The sequence below is a fragment of the Ochotona curzoniae genome, unplaced genomic scaffold, assembly GCF_017591425.1.
Source record: "Ochotona curzoniae isolate NIBS_2020 unplaced genomic scaffold, NIBS_Ocur_1.0 contig_291, whole genome shotgun sequence".
Classification (NCBI taxonomy): Eukaryota; Metazoa; Chordata; class Mammalia; order Lagomorpha; family Ochotonidae; genus Ochotona; species Ochotona curzoniae.
In genome coordinates, this window is record NW_024465649.1 from 956,974 (window position 1) to 982,227 (window position 25,254).

Sequence of the window (25,254 nt, forward strand, 5' to 3'; positions counted from 1 at the left end):
TCCAGCTCCCTGCTGGTGTGCACCCAGGAGAAAACAGGTGATGGGTCTAATTTTGCACTTCTAGAACTAACCCAGAAAACCTGGATTCAATTCTGGGATTTGGCATGACCCAGCTCTGCCTGGTGTGGTCATCTGAAAAGGCACAAGACATCTCTATCTACCTTTCATGGAAAATCAATATAAACAAACTAAAAAAGGTCAAGACAATAATGAAGAAACGAGTATTGAATAAATGAGCTTATGGAAAATAGGATTAACTCAAATACATGAGATCAGCCTCCTCTTACAGGAACTTATTATTATTTTAAAGATTTATTTTTATTATTTTTTCATTGGAAAGGCGCATATACAGAGAGAAGAGACAGAGAGGAAGGTCTTCCGTCCGATGATTCACTCCCCAAGTGAGCGCAACGGGCCGATACTATGCTGATCCGAAGCCAGGAGCCTCTTCCGGGTCTCCCACGCGGGTGCAGGCTCCCAAAGCTTTGGGCCGTCCTTGACTGCTTTCCCAGGCCACAGGCAGGGAGCTGGAAGGGAAACGGGGCTGCCGGGATTAGAACCGGCGCCCATATGGGATCCCGGGTGTGCAAGGCGAGGACCTTTAACCACTTGCGCCACCGCGCCAGGCCCGAACTTATTATTATCTTAAAGATTTATTTTATTTTTATTGGAAAGGCAGATATACAGAGAGGAGAGACAGAGAGGAAGATCTTCCGTCCAATGATTCACTCCCCAAGTGAGCACAACGGGCCGAAACTATGCCAATCCGAAGCCAGGAGCCTCTTCCGGGTCTCCCACGCGGGTGCAGGGTCCCAAAGCTTTGGGCCGTCCTCCACTGCTTTCCCGGGCCACAAGCAGGGAGCTGGATGGGAAGCGGGGCTGCCGGGATAGAACTGGCGCCCATTTGGGATCCCGGGCGTGCAAGGTGAGGACCTTAACCACTGTGCCACCACGCCGGGCCCAGAAATTTGATTTTTAAAGAGTCGATTTCTGTGATTTAAATCTCTGTCTCTCTCTCTCTATATATATATACATACATACACATTAGAAGTCTGTCATGCAAAAAAGTCGTTTTAGAGAGCAATATGCTAAAATTTGGAAATCCCTGTCCCTACACTATGAATTATAACTGGGAAAACATTACCTGATTGATACTCAGTGATGACACACAGCCATTAGCACACATCTAACTACTGCCTACAATTTCATCAACCTTCAGTTACTTAAAGTTCAAAAGGAAGAGGAACAGTGTGAATGGAAGGCTAGAAACTGAAGGATCTTTTGAGTGGAAAAAAGATGAAAAAATACATCATCCAACATGAGGTGAAGGGGACCAAGAACTACCAGAAACTACTCAGAGACATGTGCAAGAGGAGGGAACAGAAATGGTACATATCTGTGTTATAATTAATGTGCATCACACAAATTTAAAAGCCTAGAATTAAAATCTAGCGTGTGGGGAGCAGTGCGCTGGGAGCCGACCCCATGTGTATGAGGGGCTGCCGCAAGATGGCGGCTGGTCCAGGGCCAGGTGGTGGGATTTGTCCCACCAGCAGGTAAACAGGAAGTCACAGGGATAGGCTAGCGATTATGTCATTGCTACTGGCCTATCAGGTAACACCAAGTGGACCCACGGGGAGAAGTGATTGGTGGAGAACTGTATATAAGCAACCCGTTTTTCAGCAATAAACTCTTTTCGTTCGCCTGCCCCTTTTCGTTTGTCTCTCCTTTCTTGTTCGCCTGTTCGTTTGTGTGTGTGTATGTGTGTCCATTCAGTGTGTTTGTGCCGGTTGTGGTGGCTGTTCCAGGCCCTCGAGATTCATTTTAGTGCGGCGACACTAGTGGTTTAATCTAATGAAAAACATTCACACAGTATAATGTAGGCAAATTTATTTAGAAAAATATTTTAATAAGCATATTCAGAATGGCAGACAAGGAATGGGAGAAGGGAATTATTTTACAGTGCAAAATTAGTATGCATAAATTTAAAAACATCTAATTCATAATTTTAAATGCCTATTTAAATATTATTTCAAATACATTTTAAAGGTCAAGAGATTTGTATTAAACTGAAGTGCAGATTCTGAACTGTTGGAAAATGATAGTGCCTAGCCTAGGGTTGCAAATGGGGTGGCAGTCTCTGGAACTATTAACAAAAGCTCATTTCCCCAATACAATTTGACAAGTTACGAAGTGTATTAAATGTTAAGCAAGTTAAATTCATGATATTACTAAACATTTCAAAATAGTGCAATGACTTATCAAGTTCTAGTGGCTGCATTATGAACAAAGTACTATGTAAAATATCGGTATAAACAAAATACAATTAAATATTTCTTTCTGAAAAGCTCAAAAGCATAATAATGTATAATAGTGGAATGTCTTTAGGCATACTTTAAAAAGATAACAAAGTAAAATTTCCTAACATTTATACATGTGCCATATTTGCAAACATGCCTGAGAATTTACTTAAAACATTCCTATAATAGTTTGCAACAATTTCAAAACCTGCAAACAAAATGCATCTTTTAATGAAAGTTGAAAATGGCATTTGTAATATTGCAACAGTCTGAAAAGTACAGCATCACCATTCTTTTGAAACATTTCTGTAGCTATCTTTGACAAGAGCTAGGATGCTTTGGATTCATTTAATAAAATTCAATTTAAAAAATGGACTGTGACCATCTGCTAAAACTACTGCCATTCTGGATAAATTAATGTTTTAAGTAAAACAAAACAACAAAAACTCAAACTTCTCAACACTTCAAACACTTCCACCCCAAACCTGGATTCACTTGGATATGCATGTAATAACAGTGAATGTACACCTTACAAAGTCAAGTGTTACACAAGTGGATTTTAACACTGCTTTGGAAAAATAGTTGTTCACATCGTGAAGGGAAGCAGTCTGAATGTATGTTAACAGTAATACTTCATGGGGGGGGGGGTAGGTCTTAACAATAACTTCTCAGTGCAAAAAAATCCTCTACTAAGTTGAATTACATAGTTGAGCCATTAAAAATAAGACCAGCAAAGATTTATTTCAAAAAGGTAGTGGCTCTTGAGTTTGTAGCCAAAAGCAAATCAAATAAGCATTAGGGTAGGTCTGTGTGAGAAAAACAGGGGCTAATAATCTTTTACACGTTTGGATGTAGATCGGTCTTTCAGCTGTGTACAACTAGATTTTTTTTCAACAAGAATTCTATGCTAGAAATAAAATGGCATTATTATAGGGCTATAAAGATGGACAATCCTATTCATAATCACACAGAGCAATGGTTGCTGTAAATCTTATTTTTGGAAAAACAAATCTGAAAAACTGGATTGTAACAAACAGCAAAGTCTGCACACTCTTCAAACGTCATCCCATTTTCTTCATAAAAATCAGTGTTATCTGCCAACAGTTACTCTTTGTGCCAATATCTAAATATCACTTGACCTGGTACCTTTGTCTAATGCAAAAAGTCGGGAGATTTTATAATGAATATAAAAATAACTGAACAGGATCATGGTGTGACACATTTAACTTCTTAAAGCTGACAAGAAACTCTTGTTTCAAACATGACTGAAAATTATGGCAAATGCAAAAGAAAAGCTGCAATCTAAGCATCATGCTCAATTTCCAAATTCTCAAATTATTTGTCTTTACATACAAATTAAAAAAAATTCACAATCCTTTATGAATGCTTTTACCACCTGGATAAGAAACATGACTTATTTACTACACAAACACTTAAAAATTCATTAGAAAAACCTTAGCAAAATAAAATGAAAGCTGACAGACTCAGAGTATCAATTCCTCTCATAAAAGTTTACCAACTGTACAAGTTAAGAAAATTATACAAGCTTTGTATTAAGAAAGGACAGCTCAGTCAAGACATATGTACTGTAAAAATCTTTCAAAGGCTACAAAGAATCTGGAAAAATACAGAATGTATTTCTTAAGCCCAGATAAGAATATGGAAAGACATCATTGATGTCAACAATTTTACATATACAAACCTGACTTGGTTTATTTTTAAACTTCTATATATAAAAAAATCATGCTAGCATAACTTTCAGGATTCATAAGGGTTTCCTTAAATAATAATGATCATTTTGTATGGTGAGAAAAATGTCTATGAAGACATTTTAAGAAACTCAAGAGAAGTTGGTGTTATGAAGAAATTTGAACTTGGCTTTTGCCCACTTCGTATCAAAATAAGAAATTATCATACAGCAAAATTTTAAAATATATCAAATTAGAATATACAGATAAATTTTTGGTTCAAATACCCTAAACTATTTTTGATATGCTTAAAAGCTTCTTGACTGTTTTTAGATGAAAAATTCAAAAAAGGCAAAATGATGAAATCTTATTTTCTAAAGTTAGTACTTAATTCAAATTTTTCTATTTTAAAATAACTGCTTCAAGGAAATCAACTTTTTAAGGTAACCCATAAACCCTGAAAATTTTAGTCACACCAGAATTTACTCCAAAGAAAGTAGAACAGATTTAAAATTTAGTCATCTGTGTTTTCAAGTTCTTCAAATTTTCCATGTGAGATCGCTTCTTGGAAAAATTCAGAAGAACCTGGACTTTCTTTTCCATTGCTGTTTATCCTTCGCCTTTTGGCGGGTCTCTCACTTTTCTCATCAAAATCATTTTCATTTTTTGCAGTTACATGAGCAAGTTTGGGGTCAGTGGTAAGATTATCTGTTTCATAACCATTAGTATCCACATCTGTGTGAAGTGGCTTTTTATTTCCACCTGTTGGTCCATTAATGTGTAACCCTTCCACTTTTACTTCTTCTTTGTTTAGTATTTCACCTGGTCCATTAGATGACAACCCTAAATTGGAAAGAAGGTAAATAAAATTGCTTAACATAAAACTGTTTAATTGCAAACTGTTACAAAATAACTACTGCAAAAGAGCTTTCAAAAGAAACTTCAAAAGAGCTAACAAAGCAGTCACAAATTTGCGCATACATAATACATTCAATGTGAATTTTGCCCTGTTAGCTCTGACGCTCAATTTCATTACACACATAATGAGGACAATAAGATATTTATCCTGCAGGGATAAATATAAGTTGCTAAATGGAAAGAACAGAATTTGGCAAATATAAAAGCAGTATTAGGTATTATGTGACAACAAGAATTCAAAAACAGACAGGCATAAATTATTCAGATTTAGCCAAAGATCTGTGCCTTTTAAAACCATACAGAAACAAAATATCTCAAGTTTTTTACTGCCAAATAAAATCAATGCCATGACTTTACTCTTAATGTAAATATATAGGTACAATGCTTTTAAAAGATCACTCTATATTTACCTACCTAAGTGGACTTCAGTCATCTGTTATGGCATTAAAAAGTTAATGCTGCAGTGTCCAAAAATAAATTTCAAAGTGATGAAAGTGAATACAAATTCATCCAGGTGAGCAAAATAAAAGTGATTTACAATAACTAACAAGGAGGGAGGCAGTGTGACGACTCAGATGGCTAATCTTCCACCTGCAATCACCAGCATCCCATATGCATGCCAGTTCTAGTCCCGGCTGCCCCACTTCTCATCCAGCTCCCTGCTTGTGCCTTGGGAAAGCACTGGAGGACAGCCCAAAGCCTTGGGACCATGGAACCCATGTGGGAGACCTGGAAGAAACTCCTAGCTCTTAGGCTGTTTCAGCTTAGCTCTGATTATTGTGGATATCTGGGAAGTGAATCAACAGATGGAAGACCTTTCTCTCTCTTTCTCTGTAAAATCAACCTTTCCAATAAAAACAGAAAAGAAATCTTAAAAAAAATTACCATAAACAAATGAAACAGGAATAGATTATAAAAAAATTAAAATGTAAGTACCTAGAAAATATTCAGTAGTTGGATGAACCTCAAATGCTACATTTTGGTCAAAGAAAACACTGTAATTCCATCAAATCAAAAATACTCAAATCATGTATGCAGGGCTTATACAGCATCTGACACCGGACACAATTCTGCAGCAGCAAGCCCCACACAAGCTAGCTGAGACTGTGATTAGGGCAAAATAATCTGCTTCAAGGCATGAATCTTTAAAAAGCACTGAGTTAGAAGCCCAATCTTTCTTGGAAAGTTTGAAATTCTTGACTGTAATACATGATATAAGGTAGGTTCTCATCAAATAGTAAAAAAAAGAAAAGAAAAAATAACATCATGTCAATGAATCTTCTTGGACCAGGACGCTAAGCTCTGTTTGACTTGGAGGAGAAATAGCAAGAAAATAGAGGGCTCAAGGAATGAACGAAGTATAGACGTTACACTAGCAATGTTAATGCTGAGACTGAAGTTCAGAACAAGAACCGGCACTGTCGGTTAAGCCAATACCTGCAATACCAGTATCCCAAACGAATGCCAAGTTGAGTAAAAGCTATTCCAGTTATGATCCAGCACTCAGCTAATGTTCCTGTGAAAGCAGAATAGGGCTCAACTACTTAGGCCCTACCAACCCACCTGGGAACTCAGAGGAAGCTTCCATTTCTGACCTGGCCTAACCCTTGTGGTTATCGTCATTTAGACGTGGAGGACCAGTGGATTAAGTACCTCTTCTTCAAATAAATAAAAAATAAATCTTTTTTTTAAAAAAAAAAGAAGCTTTCATTAAATCTTCCAGTTTTTCTAGGGTTAGGTTAGCTCGACACCGACTTTCCCCTCTCTCTGGCAGTTTTCTCCTATAAATCAGAGCTGAGGACATGCGGCTTATTTTTCTGTTTTGCTCCTCTCTTAAGTAGGATGACATTTTAAAGTAGAAATCAAAATGATTTTTTGGCTAATTCTTGCTTATCAGCAGAATGATTTCTGGTCCATTGTATATTTTAAACAAGAAAACTATCTGAACCTCAAATACATGGGTATGCTTGTTGCTGCTTTTTCATGGAGATAAAAAAAATCAAGTGATCCTGAAGAATATTAATGCATAGTGCTTTATCTTCGCTCACTCTTCAATGCTACAATACTAACAAAGAAAAACATTCAACACAGCGTCTTTGTTATCTACTTCTTTTCAGCTATGTATACAAAGTAATTTTCTGATGAAGTGTTAACAACTCAAGGTATTTCATAAATACCTGTGTTTCGCACATGAAATAGTTGGGATTTTCATACAAGAACATAGGTACTTGTATCCATATACATCCAACCACTTGAAAAAGAGATGCTACTGAAAAAAACAAAGAAACACCTTCCTGAAAAAGGATGACTGCTAAAAGTAAACATAATCAAAGTGACTTCGTGGTGATGAGCGTCAGACAGCAATCTTTCTAATCCCTTTGTATTTGGTCGGCGTATAAATGCACGCTGATAACGCGCTTCATCCGTTACCTGAGAATTTCTATTTTCCATCTGAAAGCATTGAGATGCTGGGAGAAAAGCATCTTTAATCAGGAAGACGCAGAGCACTGCCCTGACTACTCACCATTCTGACTGTTGCTGTTGACAGTGCCATCCTCCTTCTCAGACTGGCTGTTGCTGCTGTTCGAGGCAGTTGGGGGAGGGGATGGTGCTCGGCTAGAAGCAGCACTTTCACTTTCATCCAGGAGCCGATCCATGTAATCCCTTAAAATTATATTAAAGCCAATTATTTTCTCACATTAAAAAAATTGAAAACTGCAACTAGCTGAGATAAAATACAGACATAATTAATAAATATGAGTGTTATGGATCTAAATATTCTTGCAACCAAATCTCATGAACTTTCTGACATATACTCTGATGCTTCGTCTATCGCACCAGCATCTAAACTATAAATGGAATATACTTTTGGTTACACACTTACAGAAGAAAACACATAAAGGCTTTTTCAAACCAGCAAATTTTAAAGACCTACGTAACGTTTAAAAACATTTTTAAATTATAGGCACTGGGCCTGGCATGGTAGCCTAGTGGCTAAAGTCCTTGCTTTATACACACCAGGATGCCATATGGTGCAGGTTCTAATCTCAACAGCCCTGCTTCCCATCCAGCTCCCTGCTTATGGCCTGGGAAAGCAGTCCAGGATGGCCCAAAGCCTTGGGAACATGCACCCATGTAGGAGAGACCAAGAAGAAGCTCCTGGCTCTGGATCAGTTCAGCTCTGGCCATTGCGGCTACTTGGGGAGTGCATCAGAGGACAGAAGATCTTTTGCTCTGTCTCTTCTCTCCTCTGTATATCTGCCTTTCCAGTAAAAATAAATAAATCTAAAAATAGATAGATACATTGTGGCTGTGTGATCAGTGATCCAACTAAAACCAGAAGGCCTGTGTAAGTGAAAAGATAGGGATGATGTCAACAGTATTACAAAGCAATTTCTAAGATGCAGATGGGCATTACCTTGAAAACAAAGGAGGGCCTAAAATCCTTAATACATTGTACACTACCTTTGTCAAATTTGAGCTACAATAAGCTAAATTCCTGCGCATGTTTACTGGCCTCATCCTATCAGTATCTCATCAGAGATGAGCTCATTCCATCCTCAGTTACTCCAATGGAACTACTTAGTTGTACTGGCTTTTGGCTTAACAGCAGATCTGTGCCAAATACTGCTTTTATTTAGCGTTTTTACCCATACAATGTAGACAAATTACCTGTCTTGTGTACTACATGGTTGTAGTATTAGATATGTGTACGGAAAAAATAGTGCTCCTAAGTCACTAAAACAAAGATCAGCAAACTATGACCTGTGGGGTGGCCACCTGTTTTGTTTTTTATTTTTAAGATTTATTTTTATTATTTTTTTATTGGAAAGGCAGATATACAGAGAGGAGAGACAGAGAGGGAGATCTTCCGTCCAATGATTCACTCCCCAAGTGAGCACAACGGCTGATGCTATGCCGGTCCGAAGCCAGGAGCCTCTTCCGGGTCTCCCACGCGGGTGCAGGGTCCCAAAGCTTTAGGCCGTCCTCGACTGCTTTCCCAGGCCACAGGCAGGGAGCTGGATGGGAAGCGGGGCTGCCGGGATAGAACCGGCGCCCATATGGGATCCCGGGCGTGCAAGGTAAGGACCTTAACCACTGCGCCACCTGTTTTTATAAACAAAGTTTTATTCTAATCTGGTTTCAAGATGTATCACTGCTCTCATAGGAGAAATGTTCATCTGAGTAGTTTGTAACAAATCTTAAGACCTGCAGAGCCTACTATTTACTTACTACCTTTTTACAGAAAAAGTTTGCCCATACCAAGCAAAGTGAACTTGCTGATTCTGTGTACACTGTGCTATTTGTACTTAAAATGTACGTGATATGATGAACAATAAAAACTGCACTACAGTTTAAAATTCCTTCAGAATACGCATGATAGGATTTTAAGACAAATTTTTTAGAATTTTCTAAGCATGAAGGGGTAAGAAACAAACAGTGGCAGCTCTTGAGACTTTCCTGCAAGTAGGTTAATAGCCAACAACACAATGTTAATTTGTAAGCAGTATCTCAAACTGTACGATCACTGGTCCCTGGATTATGGCGATTAAAAAAAAAAAAGGCAGCACAGTCCCTGACCTCAAGAAACTTCCAATCATCTGAAGTCTCAAAAACATGAAATGTATGACAGTGACCTATCAATTTGACATTTTAGGCTTACTTTCCTCATTAGCAAGTGGAGAGAATTAAATCTGATGGTTATTAAGACCCCCTTGAGCTCTATCTATTACAAATGTAGGATGATTACAGACAAATTTGAAGAGTACTTGAAACAAACGACTTTGTTGAATGTCAAAGGAACTTCAGAAGCTAAAGTTAATCAGAACATGCATGATGAAGAACTGTTGGATAAAAAGCATGGCATGATGGGAATGGATAATGGTCAATGCTAAAAGGCCAAAAAAAAGTTGGAGTCGATAACGTAGTAAAATTATTTGAAATTTTTTTAGCAGTAATACTGTGAAAGTACCACAAGAACTATTTCTTAAAAACTCATACACCCAGTTAAACTTAGGACAGAAACAGTCATCAAGACTATCCAGAAAGTTGGGGCAACATTCAGTTAACTGGAATCTTGTAGAGTTAATTTTACCTCCATTCCCATTAAAAAACAAACAAATAAAAAACAAACAAAAAAAACATTTGAAGCCTGAATATTTTACAGTGAAATCTCCAATTTGCATGTGGTTCTCAATTCTTTAGGCAATGGTAGAATCTGTAGAAGGATCTTTGAAAGGTTGTTTGTATTCAAAGTGGTAAAGGTCCTTCATATGGTAATAATTGGAATAGAAAAATGAACAAGTAGCTTTCAGGATAATTTGATCTCAACCATGGATCTTGATTTTAGAAAGATATAAAAAAAGACTCAAATTGGTCATTAAAGGCATCAGCTTAATTTTTGGTGCAATTACTGACAGTGCAAATATTAATAGAAAATAGCAGAAATAAGCCAAAAAAATTACTCCATTTATAGAAGTTTATGATTTCTTGCTATGTTGGGGAAAAAAATGCCACAATTACACAGGTAAAACACAACTTCAGTTAAAAAAATCCCATTAGTTAAGAAAAAATAAAAACTATTTACGAAAGACATAACTGGTATTTTTGACTAAGGGGAACAACCCATTTGTTCACCTCATACCATTATACCATGGGACCACTAATTTTTTATGACAGACAAGATATGTATTATGTTAATTCAGGCTACTCCATCTATAGAATACGTAAGAGAAATCAGAATTACAGAGTGAAGTATTTCCAAAACACTGCCAGCAACTATGGAGAAATTTATTAGAGAAACTAGAAGTTTTGGTGGTACATCCCTACCTAACCTGTTGAGCTTCACACATCTCAGAGGACCAACTAAGCCAGCCCACAATACTTCCCTTGGTGACGCTTTCTGAAAAAGAAAACTGGATGAACCATGGGTCTGACCCAACATGGCAATTCTTATGCTATTACTGCTGATGAAGACAGAATGACTACAGTTTATGTATAAACAGTTCTGAAACAAGTGAAAAAAATGAAGGATGTTACTACTGCTTTTCCCTATTGAACAGACTGAAAACCGTGACTATTTTAAGATATACTCTGGAACTGGATTGCTGTTATCAAGTTCCACATCATTAACTTTTAACACCAATGAGTAATCCAGAAATATCTTCTGTAACATTAAGTAACATTAAGCAATTACATAAAATGTGGAATACTGCTATCCATGAAGCTCCACTCTAGCAATCAGTAACTCTGAATGATGGGGGACACTGAGCACAGGGAACTGTCACATGATTCTCAGGGGCCAATCGTATTGCTTTATTCTCTCTCATATTATTTTGCTTTAGGTTTTGGAGCATGTGATCCTGCTAGGCCAGATCCTTGAAATCCAAAGATCCAAGAAATAGTCCCACCTAGGAGTTTGAAAAGTACAATCAAGAAAATAAATAAGGATCTGGCATGGTACCCTAGTGGCTAATTAATTATATTTATGTGCCAGGATCCCATATGGGCACTGTTTCATGGCTGCTCCATTTTCCAAACAGCTCCCTGCTACACTATAGCCTGGGAAAGCAGTCAGGGTCAGCTCAAAACCGTGGGACCTTGCACCTGCTTGGAGACCCAGAAGAAGCTCCTAGCTCCTGGCTTCAGATTGGCTCAGTTCGGGCTGTTACATCTACTTGGAGAGTGAATCATCAAACAGAAAATGTTTCTGTCTCTCCTCTCTATAAATCTTCATTTATAATAAGAATAAATAAATCTTTTAAAAATTATTTAAAAGAAAATATATAAAAGCATATCTTTTAAAAAAATAATTTGGACAGCACCAAGAATATATTTATTGGTATATATTGACCAAACTGAATCACAGCTTTGTATTAGTCTGTAATTAGAGGTTAAAGATAAGGACTGCATAGTTAATTCCATTCTCACATATAACCATTTGAAAGTATTTCAGTGACATAAAGGATTCAACATGCTTTATACTGAAATAATCAGTGGCTGAATGAGGTAAAGGCAATTTTGATGCAAGGGAACAAGATGCAAGATTTTCATGCAAAATATTTCACATAGATTGAATCTTATTTTGCATGTGTTACTAGTTATTAAATGTTGCTTATGTTAAAGAAAATGATTTTGGAAAGTAGGAAAAGGGAAATCATAAGAAATAAGGGAAATAACAAGAAAGAAGACACAATCTGAAAGATGTATTCCTTTTTATCCTTTTGTTATCTTCCACACTCAGTGCTCAAATGTGACTTTGGTTTCTGAGAGAAAAATGGTAATTAAATAAACAGTATTAGCTACCCTTCCATTGAGTATATATGGCTCTGTAGTTTCACCAAAGATACTCTTTCAATGCTCATGGCTCCCAAAGTGATTTTGCTTCAACAGAATGGAACAAAACATGATTTCACAGCTGTGCTATTCCATTTCTTCTCAGGAGCACCTAATACATAGACAAAGCATACTTTGACAGTATGTTTATTGTCTCTAATAATATGAAATATGATTTAAAATGTTGAGACAACAAAAAGTCTGCCCTATGAAGACATGTAAAAGGTTTGGTGCAATAACCTAGAGGCTAAATCCTCACTTGCATGTGCCAAGATCCCATACAGGTGGCAGTTTCTGTCCTGGCTGCTCTACCTCTCATCCAGCTACCTGCTTGTGGTCTGGGAAAACAGTATAGGATGGCCCAAAGCTTTGGGACTCTACACCCAAATGGGAGACCTGGGAGAAGCTCCTGGCTCCTAGGTTTGGATTAGCTCAGCTCTAGCCATTGCAGCCACTTGGGGAGTGAACCAGAGGATGGAAGATCTTTCACTATATCTCTCCATCTCTTTGTAAATTTGCCTTTCTAATAAAAATAATTTTTTTTAAAAGACATGGGAACATATATTCAATTTAAATTAACGTAAAGTCTACCATAAAGGTAATATGTATTATTTTTTAAAGATTTATTTAGTTTTTATTGGAAAGTCAGATTTATAGAGAGAAGAAGAAACAGAGAAAGATGGTCCATCTGCTGGTTCACTCCCCAAATGGCTGCAACACCAGAGCTGAGCCAGGAGCCAGGAGCTTATTCTGGGTCTCTCACGTGAGTGCAGGGTCCCAAAGCTTTGGACCATCCTCTACTGCTTTCCCAGGCTACAAGCAAGCAGCTGGAAGGGAATGGAGCAACCAGGATACAAACCAGCACCCATATGGGATCCTCGACATACAAGGCAGGACTCATAAAGGTAATATTTTGAAAATCTAATTCTCCCAAGAAAATCCAGAAAAGCCTAACAAAAATTTTTGAAATTTAAAGAAATGAACTCACGTCACACCAGGATGAAGATTGTATTTCTTTTTTCCAAATCGTGTTTGCTGAGCAAAGAAATCATAGCGTTCAGATTTTTTCCACATGTAATAGAATGCCACACACTCACCAACTGATCTTGTTCGAACCTATAGGAAACAAAACACTTATTTTTAAGAATTACCTATTCTTTTACAGAGCCATTTCATGAAAATCTCCTCAAATTTGAAAGCAACTCCTGAACTCACACACTGTATTGTGTGCAAACTATAATACTCCAGCAGCAATATTTATGTTATTCTTCCTAAACTTCCACTGAGAAACAATAGACTACCCACTATCATCTTGATTTACCATACAGATAAATACTCCCTATTTAAAATGCTTGGAAGTGTCATTCAGGTAAACAAGAATGTCAATTCGAGTCTGCAAATACTTTCTGACTCATTGAGAATGTAGGGAATCTAATTTCCTACCATTAAGATCCAATAACAATACAGACTGAATCAATTTACTTTCTAGGAAGTCAGAATATGTCACAGTGAGCAAGCAGCTCTTATAAGGTGATGCTCTGCTTTCTAAGTTATCCCTGTGGCACACCATGCCATATCTACTTGTACAACCGAATGGCTCAATGTGGTATTTAAAAAAAATTTGTTAGATCGCTTACAGAACTGGTAGGGTTGATGAATAGCACCACTAAGAGTTTAGAATGGAAAAAGGTTTTGAATGAAAACTGGAAATGCTTAAACCCCCAAAACTTCTGCACTTGAAATAGGCTGTATCCTGTGGCACTGATCTGACCTGAAAATAACTGTTGATGACATCCTTCTTTACCTGACAATTACTTTTCTTTCTTCCTCTCTGCTGCAATTGATAATTCTGGCCCGCGTTGCTCACAGACTGATAGAAATCAAAGTTTAAAAAAATTCTCTCAAGCACTTTGTCTATTAGAATTTTATTTCTAGATAGATTCAAGTCAAGTCTACTGTGTCTTACTGAAAGTAAAATACATACTAGAACTTAGGATGAAGATGTAAAGTTTATGCATTAAACAACATCTTGATGTTTTTACTGGGCAATTCTTGTTAAATACTGCCCTTTCCATTTTTCAACATGACAATGTAATATACATGTCAACGGATTTCTACTCTGTAATACTAGGTATCACCATACAGAAAATTTGGAAAGAAATTCAGGTCATGTTTTATTAGCATGTTAAGTATGCTGTTTCTGTTTGTTTGTTTTCTGGTTTATAATTTCAAGTCACCCAGTTAAGTTCTTACTCCTTTAAAAATAAATAAATAAAAATAACATTGTTGAGGCAAATTACTGCTACTACAATCCAGCCCCAGCTCTCTGTATTTAACCTCAAATAGATATATACCATGGCTTGATTCAATGCTATTTGAATCCAAACACACATTTTGGAAAAATCTTATTTTCCCCTTAGTCATGAAATGGTAGTGATAAGGTTGTAAGTGGGAAGACTCATGAATGTATGGCTAGACATCATAACATACAATACATTTTTGCTTTCCTGGAATTTTAACTACATTTAAGAGTATCAGACTGATATCACATTAGGGGCATACCTTACTGACATCAATGAAACTGTTCTAAGTTGTCCCAAAATATTAAAAACTGAAAACTTCTCTTTTGGTTATGTTTTATCTCAGCTACCAAAATCCACCAAGAGAATAAAGAACTAACATATAATATTGTCTGAAAAAACTAAGAAAAACAAACTTAGAACTACTTTATGCAAATACAAACTAAGACTAAATATTAAGTTAGGAAAAAACGTCAAGGGGATTCTAACAGATCACATGTACAAGTACAATTTAGAGTTTTACCTAACAACCCTGAACACAGTTCTAGATAAGCTGCACAAAAAGCTGAGCAGATATACTTTAGGAGCTACATGAAGCCAAGATGCTTTAGTAGTCATTAAAAATAATGTGATATTCATAGCCTAGGAATGAACTGTATTTGAGCTTTGATTATATCTGTTTTAATCTCACAAAGGTATAAAGAACTTCTCTATTCTAAATAATTGTGTATGTTCAAAATTTTACTTAATTTTGTGTAAGGATTAAACCGCAAATCAAATATACAAATAATTAATAGAAGTTTCAGTGCAGAACTGACATTACCAATATAGAATGGTTAAGTGAACATGTCAAATAAAATTTAAATTTATGACAATCCTTACTGACATAGATGCTTCCAGGACATTAAATTCAATCTTGATTAAAACCAGGTTAGACCTTAAGTATGTGATTATGGGTCAATTAAGACTCAAGTGCTTTTAAATTTCAAAATGAATTAAAGTCTACCCTTACAACACTGCCTACGACTGTGGAAATGCCTACTGGTAACTTCACGGCACACATACACAACCTACTAAACATCTCATCGACATAGCTGCAAGGGAAGCTCATTCCTGAATACCTCTAGTCACCTGGAAACTCTGTCAGGAAATCCAGGCATGGTTGTTATAATTTGCTATGAACTATTTCAATATCAGATGCGGAGTCTGTAGCACCAGAAAATACAACAAATATATAAAATATTAAGAGCCATTAAACTAAATTTCCCTTTTTAAGAAACAATAAATATTTTTACTTACTTTATTAGCCTGAATCAAATGAAAATCCTTTCCATAGGCTTTCAACCCTTGTTCAAAATTTCTGCACTCTTCCTCCGTCCACACAGACAATTCCTCTGACAAAATATGTGTGAGAAACTTTTAGAAATATTTTCCTCATGGCCATATGTGAAAAAAAAAACACCACTGCATATATTTAACTTTGTAGTAAAAATGAAGAAAGTATTTTATTCTTTAATTCTATTACTAATTATTACAAAACATAAGATGAAAAATTCTTGATTTCATAAAAATTTCTAATGGCTTGATCCCTATTTCCCCTTGGATGTCTTTCTGCCCAATTCTCCATGATTCAACTATAGTATACATCTTCTAATTTGTCTTTACTTCAAACTCTGCATGGTCTCCTCTTTGCCTGGAATTATTTCCTGCTTCCTATAATATTATACCTGCTTTCAGAGGTAAGTGCTTTATACCTGAGCAAAAATCCTCCTAAAGCCTTCTTTCTCTTCCCCAAATGAAGTGAAAGCCCAATGCAATAGATTTCAACAGTACTCAAATTCTCGGAAGAATTCATCATAACTTTTTTTCAGTGTCCTTAGCCACCTTCATCAGCACCACAAAGGCAGGGATTTTCTTTATATTTACACCCTGAAACTCAGGAGACTCATTTTTTTGGTTGAACAAATATATAAATATCATCTGTTAATATTTAAGAAGAATATTCTTTATGATGCAGGATGGTAGTCAGAATTATAGTATAAAAGGAAAATCAAGATTATAGTTTTGGCTTCACAGTATATGAATTATGTCTGCTTCAACCAAGTCACTTTAGTTCAAAGTCTTTGCCTCAAACATTTCTATAATATTACTCAGCTTACAAGACTGTTACTAAGATCAATTAAGAGAATATTTATACACGTGTCTTGAAATTTGAAGACATTAATGTATTTCTAAATATTTGCTTAAATGGCTTTATTTCCTCCCTAAGATTTATTTATTTGAGGCACAGAGTTAAGGAGAGCAGTAAAGACAGGTCCTGCATCTGCTTCTTCACCCCTGGCATGGCTGCCAGCAGTGAGGGCTGGGCTAGGCCAAATCCAGCAGCCAGGAGCTTCGTCCAGGTCTCCCACATGGGCGGCAGCCATCAGCCAACTGCTTGTCCTAGGCACATCAGCAGGCAACTGGATCAGAAGTGCAGCAGAAGACAAGAAGCATCACCCATATGGGAAGTCAGTGACACAGACGCTACAACACAATGCCAGCCCTGGCTTTTTATTTTATCACAGAAAGGTGGCCTTTAATTCCATTCTTCATAATGCTTGATACAATTCTTTCATTTTACAAATATTTATGTGTTTTAAAAGATCAATATTACTAAACTTATGATGTGTGCAGAAAAATTACAAACATTAATTTCACAAAATCTTGACAAGGCCCAGCGCAGTGGCCTAGCGGCTAAAGTCCTCGCCTTGAACATGCCAGGATCCCGTGTAGGCACTGGTTCTAATTCCAGCAGTCCCGCTTCCCATCCAGCTCCCTGCTTGTGGCCCGAGAAAGCAGTTGAGGACGGCCCAAAGCCTTGAGAGACTGCACCCACGCAGGAGACCTGGAAGAAGGCTCCTGGCTTCTGGTTTGAGATCGGCTCAGCTCCAGCCGTTGCGGCCATGGGGAGTGAATCATCGGAGAGAAGATTTTCTGTCTCTCCTCCTCTCTTTAAATCTGAGTTTGCAATAAAAGTAAATAAATCAATATTGCAGACAAAATTTAATATATATGTGCTTACCCCTTGCTGCTTTTACATTGAATCTTAATCTTCTCAATGCTTCTTCGGTATCAAAATTGCATTTGACCAATTCATATAAAGCCTAGAAAATTAAAAGGCTTCATATATATGACTCATACTATGAACAGTTCAATACTACAATCTCATAAGGGAGTAAAGGTTTAAGAGAACAGAGGTTTTTTTGGTACCCAGTATTTGGTTTAATCCCTTCTAGACAATTTTCCTGAATGTAACATATGGAATACAATGGAAAAAGAACCAGACATTCACTCTCGATAATTAATTACCTTTAGATATATATCAAGAAGGGAAAGTAAATATCCATAACTTTGGAGCCATAGTATTTCAGGATTTTAGAAATAAAAAGAAATTATTGTACATAAATCAGAATTTCCTATTTCTGGCTATTTGAGCTATTACAGTTTTAAACAAATTACAAAAGAAAAAAAGTATGAATTTGTGACAGACACTAGTTTTTCCAAGAATATAATAAACATTACCGCAGATGAATAAGTTGATAATAGCCAGAGTCACAGTGAAAGCCAAAATAAAACTACATATAGGAAAATGAAACATCAGTGGGGGTGCTAACAATGAGCATCTTTCACTGATTTTAACCTCAGATTCTTTGTCAATTTCATTACAGGAATTCTGATAGACAAAACATAACAATGAAATGACAGCACTAAAATTTATAAATGTGTATTGTATTGCTTGGAGAAATTCTAACAGTCATTTGTCATTTACATACCTGTTCATTGTCTTTTATGTGAGATCCTTCAGGAATGGCTTCTACTCCTTTTTCATCACCTGTTCTTCTAGATGCATCCATAAGAAATACAATTACTTTATCTTCTGATAAATACTCAGGGTCCCACAGGAGCTGATCATCATTTTCATAAACTAAAATAGTAACACATAATGTTAATAAAAATTGCCAGTTTTTGCAGGAATTTGTTTAATGTATCACTGAACAAGTAACAACTTAATAACTTAATGCTAAAAAACAAGTGGTGAAATGGGGTTCCACCACCTGCATGGCTTATTCCCAGTGCAACATTTATTGCCTTTGTTGGTTAAGCATTCTGAACTGTGACTGATACTACTCCTATTTAGAATTGGTCTCTAGTTGGAAGTTGATCACATTCTAAGCTTTTTGGTTTGAGTAGCACCACTTACTACTGGTATGACCTTGAGCCAAGTGACTTCCTTTTTCTCTGCCTCACCTGTGAAATGGGGGATAACAACTCCACTTAGTTTTAGGAATCTGATGCTCATTAAAATAATTACAACACAGAAACTGAGGTCAAATGGATATTAGTAAAAATAACTATTTTGAAAAATGTCTCAAGAAATGTACATCATAATTAATGCTGCTCATTTCCTGGTAGTGTGGTTTGAGGGCAATTTTCGATTTCTTTATATTTTTCTGGGTTGCTTGAAAATGTACTTTCATCTGTAAGATTTTCATTAAAAGAAAAAGCCATATTTCACAAGACAAGTTTTATCATAATTTCTATAATGTTAAAGCTTAAAACTCACCAAAATTAAAAAAGGCAAAAAAAAAAGAAAATGACCTAGGACAGAGTTTGTAGAATTCTAGACTACAGGAAGATAAAAACACATACAGTTAAGAAGGAACTGACAAAGTAGAAGGACCACCAAGAGTGGAATCACAGAAGCAAAAGCAACACAATTCTTAGAACAGTGATTTAAAAGACAGTTTAAAAGCTGTTAATTAAGAAGCTGGCATTGCGGTACAGTGGGTAAAGCTCTTCTGATGCCAGCATCCCATCTTGGCACTAGTTTGAGACTTGGCTACTCCACTTCTGATCCAGCTCCCAACTAATGTTTCTGGGGAAGCGGTGGAAGATGGCACAGAACGTGGGCCTCTGTGGGGGACCCAAAGGAAGCCCCACAGTCCTCGCTCCAACCCCAGTCACTGTGGCCATTTGGAGCGCACACTAGAACATACAAGATCTTCTCTGTCTCCCCTCCTCTGTAACTCTTCCTTTTAAATAAATGAATAATGATAATTTAAAAACATTTAGGCAATTAAGAGGAAAGCTGTGCTGAATTTGCTGATTTAGAATTGAACCCAGAAAAATTATTTTTTGTTTCCTAAAACAGATATTCCTAAACTATAGTTTCAAAGATGGTATCTAGAAAACTTTCCGTAACGGTTGCTACTCTCTTCCAAACTTCCTCGTGCAATTCTAAATCATAACTACAATAAAACCTTGCTGACAGGTGAATCTGGGTATACAGCTTTTGACTTCTGCCCTGTGCTTGCCTGGCCCAGCTAACTGTAGTTTTCATCTTACAATGAGTATGGGATGAATAAGACCATATAAAAAGCCCTACCTACATCTGGCCCTATGTAACAAGCATAAACTACTTGGCAGATATAAGAATTTCTGAAGACCCCAGTAATTATAGGTTACAAATATCGTTACTTAAGCCTAGCCGACACCCTAGTCAGATGTCTCAATTAACAAATCAAATCCCTGGAATCACGGTTAGCTAGACATATAAGACTAGCCCTGATTATTCTATTAACCTCAGAATATTTCACTGAATTTTACACAATTAATAATAATCACAACGTGGGAACAACTAGAACAACACAGAGTAACCCTAACCCTGCCTTTCCTGGTTCCAGCAGATCAAACTATTTTCTAGTTAAACCTTCACTCTACATAAAATATGGGTATTATGCCTTTAATCTAAATAGGCAGTAGCTGTTTTTAAATCTGTTATGGAATCACTAGAATATTAAGATCATAAAAGCAGCTATACTGTTATGATTAGACCAAAAAAAGATTTATATATATATATATATATATACACAAATAAGTATATATACGTATATACAAATATATGCATATATAAAACAAAATTAAAACTAAATAGTGGGGTCTGGCACCATGGCATAACACATTAAGCTACCACATGCAGCACCAGATAGAGTCCTGCTTACTCCACTTTCAACACAGCTCCCCATAATGTGCCTCGGAAATTAGTGGAGGATGGCCCAAGTCCTTGGAACCCTGCACCCATGTGATGACCCAGAAAAATCCATCAGCTCTTTGCTTTGGAATGACCCATTTCTGGACACAGGGAATGAACCAGCAGATGGAAGATCTGTTGGTCTCTCCTTTCTGTAAACCTGCCTTTCCAACAGAAATAAGCAAACCTTTAAAAACTAGATAGTAATAGAAAGATAATGCAATGATATAAAATGGCATGAAGATGCTGAATTTTCAAAATCTCAATTACTAAAATGTAATGAAATGTTCTGAAACTATGTCTTTTTAAATCCATTTCCAAACCAAAATTTTAGAACTTCTGGGAAGCAATCACAAATATACCCTCCTCATATTACTGGATGACAATTTATATGTGGCTCCAAGAAGAGTTAGAATGTAGGAATTCAAGAACAAGGAAGTGTTTCGGTATCTTGTTAAAGACTGCTTCAGCACATATAAGCTAGGGTCCCGATGATGCTCATCTGGGGAGTACACATAAGCATCAAAGCATCGATACATCTTTCAGCTTTCTACTTTAGGATCCAGAACAGAATTAGAAACATTAAATGGAGCTTGTCACCTTAATAAAATTATTTGTCAAAACAATTTCACTGGATCCATTCTATGTATCTAGCTGCAGGAAACCTTTAAGGAGCTGCAGGTACGAAGGAGGAGAGGTGTGTTACACATGGACCAGAGGAAAGAAAAAAATGACATAGGAAGAAGCTGAGACCATACCATAAAACCATAAAAAACAAAACAAAACCAAAAAACTTTTCACATACAGGAAATTAATTCCCAATGAATAAATGTTCACTTATTAGCTACCAGCTTTACAAATGCTTAAGGAAAATTCTCTGACCACTGTATCAGGTTGTTGGGTCTCAGGACACCGGGTGGGAAACCAGGACTGTGTTCCTGGCTCTGGGACTGGACTTGGCCTACATAGGTCCAGTCATGGTGGGCCAGCCGATGACAGATCTCTGTTCATACTTTAACTTTTCAAATAAATAAATGAAGATTTAACGTAAGGATCAAAATACTAATGTTTAATTAACAACAAGGTACAATGATTGGGATGACAAAAGTTATCTGCATATTCTTAAACAGTCATTCTAATCAATGACACAGCCTTTTTAACCTGCCAACCACAGTTTTTCCCATATAAGTTAAATGACTTTTGCTTGTTTAATTAGTACTTTCACAGACTGAAATCTGAAACCTTAAATGCTCCAAAACTGAAAACACCTCTGGTCTCAGCTTTTGCATAAGGGATGCTGAATCTGCACTAACTAACAGCACTTGTTTCTTTTTTTTCAATTAAGATCTGTAAGAATTAAAATAACTTGCCAAAGGTTCATTAAAAGTACTCAAATAGCCTTTTCTATCCACCACTTAATTTCCAGCAATTACAAATTTATGTCACACAAGCATAAAAGTTTGGAAATATGGGCCAATCAGGTGTTTTCCCTTGGCTTTTTCTTTTTTACTCAAAATAACTCATCCAGTTCTCACTTTATGCAGTACAGGATTTTCAATCTTGACTTTACTGAGCTTTCTGGTCAGATAATTCTTAGCGGTGATGACTGACAAGGAGCTACTCTGTGCATTGTAGTCTCTTGACCAGCATTCCTTCTGTAGTCTAGTTACAAACTGTATTAAGTACGTAAGAATAAATAAAGCACAAATAGAACTGAAAAAATCAGTTGCCTTAAGAATCAGGCTGCTTGGGCCCGGCGCGGTGGCGCAAGTGGTTAAAGGTCCTCGCCTTGCACGCCCGGGATCCCATATGGGCGCCGGTTCTAATCCCGGCAGCCCCGCTTCCCTTCCAGCTCCCTGCCTGTGGCCTGGGAAAGCAGTCGAGGACAGCCCAAAGCTTTGGGAACCTGCACCCGCGTGGGAGACCCAGAAGAGGCTCCTGGCTTCGGATCGGCATAGTATCGGCCCGTTGCGCTCACTTGGGGAGTGAATCATCGGACGGAAGATCTTCCTCTCTGTCTCTCCTCTCTGTATATCCGCCTTTCCAATAAAAAAATAATAAAAATAAATCTTAAAAAAAAAAAAAAAGAATCAGGCTGCTTTTCACTTGTCTAGTATCACTATGGAAATTAAACCCCTTCACAAATGGTCTGGTTGGGGTGAACACAGCTCAAAAAGTTCCAGTAATAATTATCAAAACAACTCGAGCAGGACCCTGGGAGCATGCCCCACGTAGGAGACCTGGGATGGGTGAGGCTGGGTGGGGCTTCTCCCTTTATCTCTCCCTTTACCCCAGATACAGGAAAAAACCAAAACCAAAAACAAAAAATGTGAAACAATAGTCTTATCTACTTCCCTGAAGCCCTTGACCCTTTATGGCCTAATCAACTACCAAAAGATTGTCAAAATAAAGCAATTTAAAAAAAAGTTTCAGTAATAAATAAATGAGCCACAGCAAGTCAGAGAACTCACATTTCTGGTCAGTGACTAGATGGATAAATTGTAGCCATTTGGAGAGTGAACAAATTGGTGGAAAATATCTATCTCCCTCTCTCTTTGGTTACTTCAAAAAAATGTTTTTTCAAGAAAACATATGGGGGAAATTCTGATTATCAAGTAATTCTTTTTAAGATTTATTTGTTTTTATTGGGACAGGCAGATTTTTAGAGAGAAAGGCCTTCTTTCCACTGATTCACTCCCCAAGTGGCAGCAAATGGAAAGAGCTGAGCCAATCCAAAACCAGGAGTTTCTTTCAGGTATCCCATGTGGTTGCAGGTCCCAAAGCTTTGGGCTGACCTTGACTGCTTTCCTAGACCACAAGCAGGGAGCTGGAAGGCAAGTGGAGTAGCCAGGATACAAACCAGCACCCATATGGGATCCTGGGGCATGTAAAGAGAGGACTTTAACCACTAGGATACCACACTGGGGCCCTTATGTCATTCTTCTAACAAAAACATGAACACTTACTCCTGTAGATTTTTTTTATTAAAAAAGTCTGTGTTTATAAAACTGATACAAAATATCCTCTGAAAATTTTCCCTAAGAATGTTTACTAATGAGCAATCTTCCTTTGACAACTTTTATTGCAAACAGTAGAGTTTACATACGAACCTCAAAAGTTTGTTTTATATGGGTAGAGTATCTCAACTGCAGATTAATTCTGGGTATCACGAAAGCAACTATTGAAAAACAGTATCTTTGCTAAGACAAATCTGCTGCTCTTTACATAATCAAACTTAAATTCTCAAATTCAATCACACCACTTTCTTTAAAAAAGAAAACACAAACATTGCTTTCCCAAATGATGTTAGCACTGAAAACTTAAACCAGAATTAATGGGTGCTGTGGTGTAGTGGGTTAAGTTGGAAATGTAGTACCACCATCCCAACTAGCTTGATCTGAGTCCCAGTTGCTCCACCACCAATCCAGCTTCCTGGTAATGGCCTTTAAGAGCAGTCCAGGGTGGCCCAAGTGCTGTGATCCCTGTACCTAATGAAAGACTTACAAGATCAGCTCCCGGGAGAAACAAGATGGCAGAATAGGGTAAGGACACGTTTAAACTCTCTTGCCATTGTCCATGCCCACAATAATGAACATATGACTGTATATGAATAACTATACTTTAGTAATGATATAAGGGAACACAGTGGCAGGGGCGGGGAGGGATTTGGGGAGGGGATAAGGGAAATTCCAGGGACCTATGGAACTGTATCATAAAATAACGGTGATAGTAAAATAAATAAAAGATTAAAAAAAAAAAAAAAGATTAGCTCCTGATTCCTGACTTCAGCTTGGCCCAGACCCCATACTGTGGGCAATTTGGGGAGGGAACCAGAGGACATTAGATCCTACCCTCTTCCAGCTCCTTCGTGACTGTCTTTAAATTAAATCTTTTAAAAATTAAAGAAATCAAGACTGTGGTAATTTACATTCAGTATTATATTTGAACACACAAAAAGACAAAAATTTCAGTGGTATAGCTATTAAATTTAAACATACAATTTTTCAGATAAACTGTTTATAGCCATAATATTTGCTAAGTAACTACTATATTTCCCACCCAACTACTAAATAATAAACTGTCAGGATAGGCACTACTGTCTTTCTTGTTCAAAAATTTTAAAAGGAATAAAAGTCTCTTAGTTCTTCATTTACTTTTCATAAAAGAAATAACTCAATAGTTAAATTCTGCAAAGCATAAGGGAACGTTTTCTTAGAACTGCATGAACTTACACTGAATTTGCATTCCTTGCATTAATATCACATTAGCATTAAAAAGTTGAAAATGTGGTTTATTTCTCACATTTTATCTAGGTTGGAGACATAAAAAAAGTAAAACACAATAAATCTTAACTACAAAAGAGACAAAAGCCAGCAGATTATTTTTGCATTCAATTATAAAATGTCCAAAGAGGGCCCAAGCGTGGTAGCCTACTGGTTACAGTCCTTGTCTTGCATGTGTCAGGATCCCATACAGGCACTGGTTCTAATCCCAGCAGTCCTGCTTCCCTTCTAGCTCCCTGTTTGTTGCCTGGGAAAGCAGAAGAAGGAGACTCAAAGCCTTGACCCTGCACCCGCATGGGAGACCTGGAAGAAGCTCCTGGCTCCTGGCTTCAGATCAGCTCAACTCCACCTGTTGCA

At 37.0% G+C, this 25,254-nt stretch overlaps 1 protein-coding gene across 10 annotated transcripts in view; it reads right to left on the bottom strand.

The window, feature by feature from the left end:
• Positions 1–1,875: 1,875 nt before the first annotated feature.
• The window catches only part of MIER1 (MIER1 transcriptional regulator), a 67,366-nt gene continuing 43,987 nt past the window's right edge, over positions 1,876–25,254 (bottom strand). For all 10 annotated transcript variants that reach the window (XM_040978405.1, XM_040978399.1, XM_040978400.1 and 7 more), the window contains 6 exons: positions 18,357–18,508; positions 17,606–17,687; positions 15,841–15,935; positions 13,230–13,357; positions 7,431–7,570; positions 1,876–4,831 (listed from right to left, as the gene is read on the bottom strand). In XM_040978405.1, coding sequence (XP_040834339.1) covers positions 4,503–4,831; positions 7,431–7,570; positions 13,230–13,357; positions 15,841–15,935; positions 17,606–17,687; positions 18,357–18,508 — 926 coding nt within the window. In that variant the 3' untranslated portion in view covers positions 1,876–4,502. The remainder of the gene's footprint in view (positions 4,832–7,430; positions 7,571–13,229; positions 13,358–15,840; positions 15,936–17,605; positions 17,688–18,356; positions 18,509–25,254) is intronic.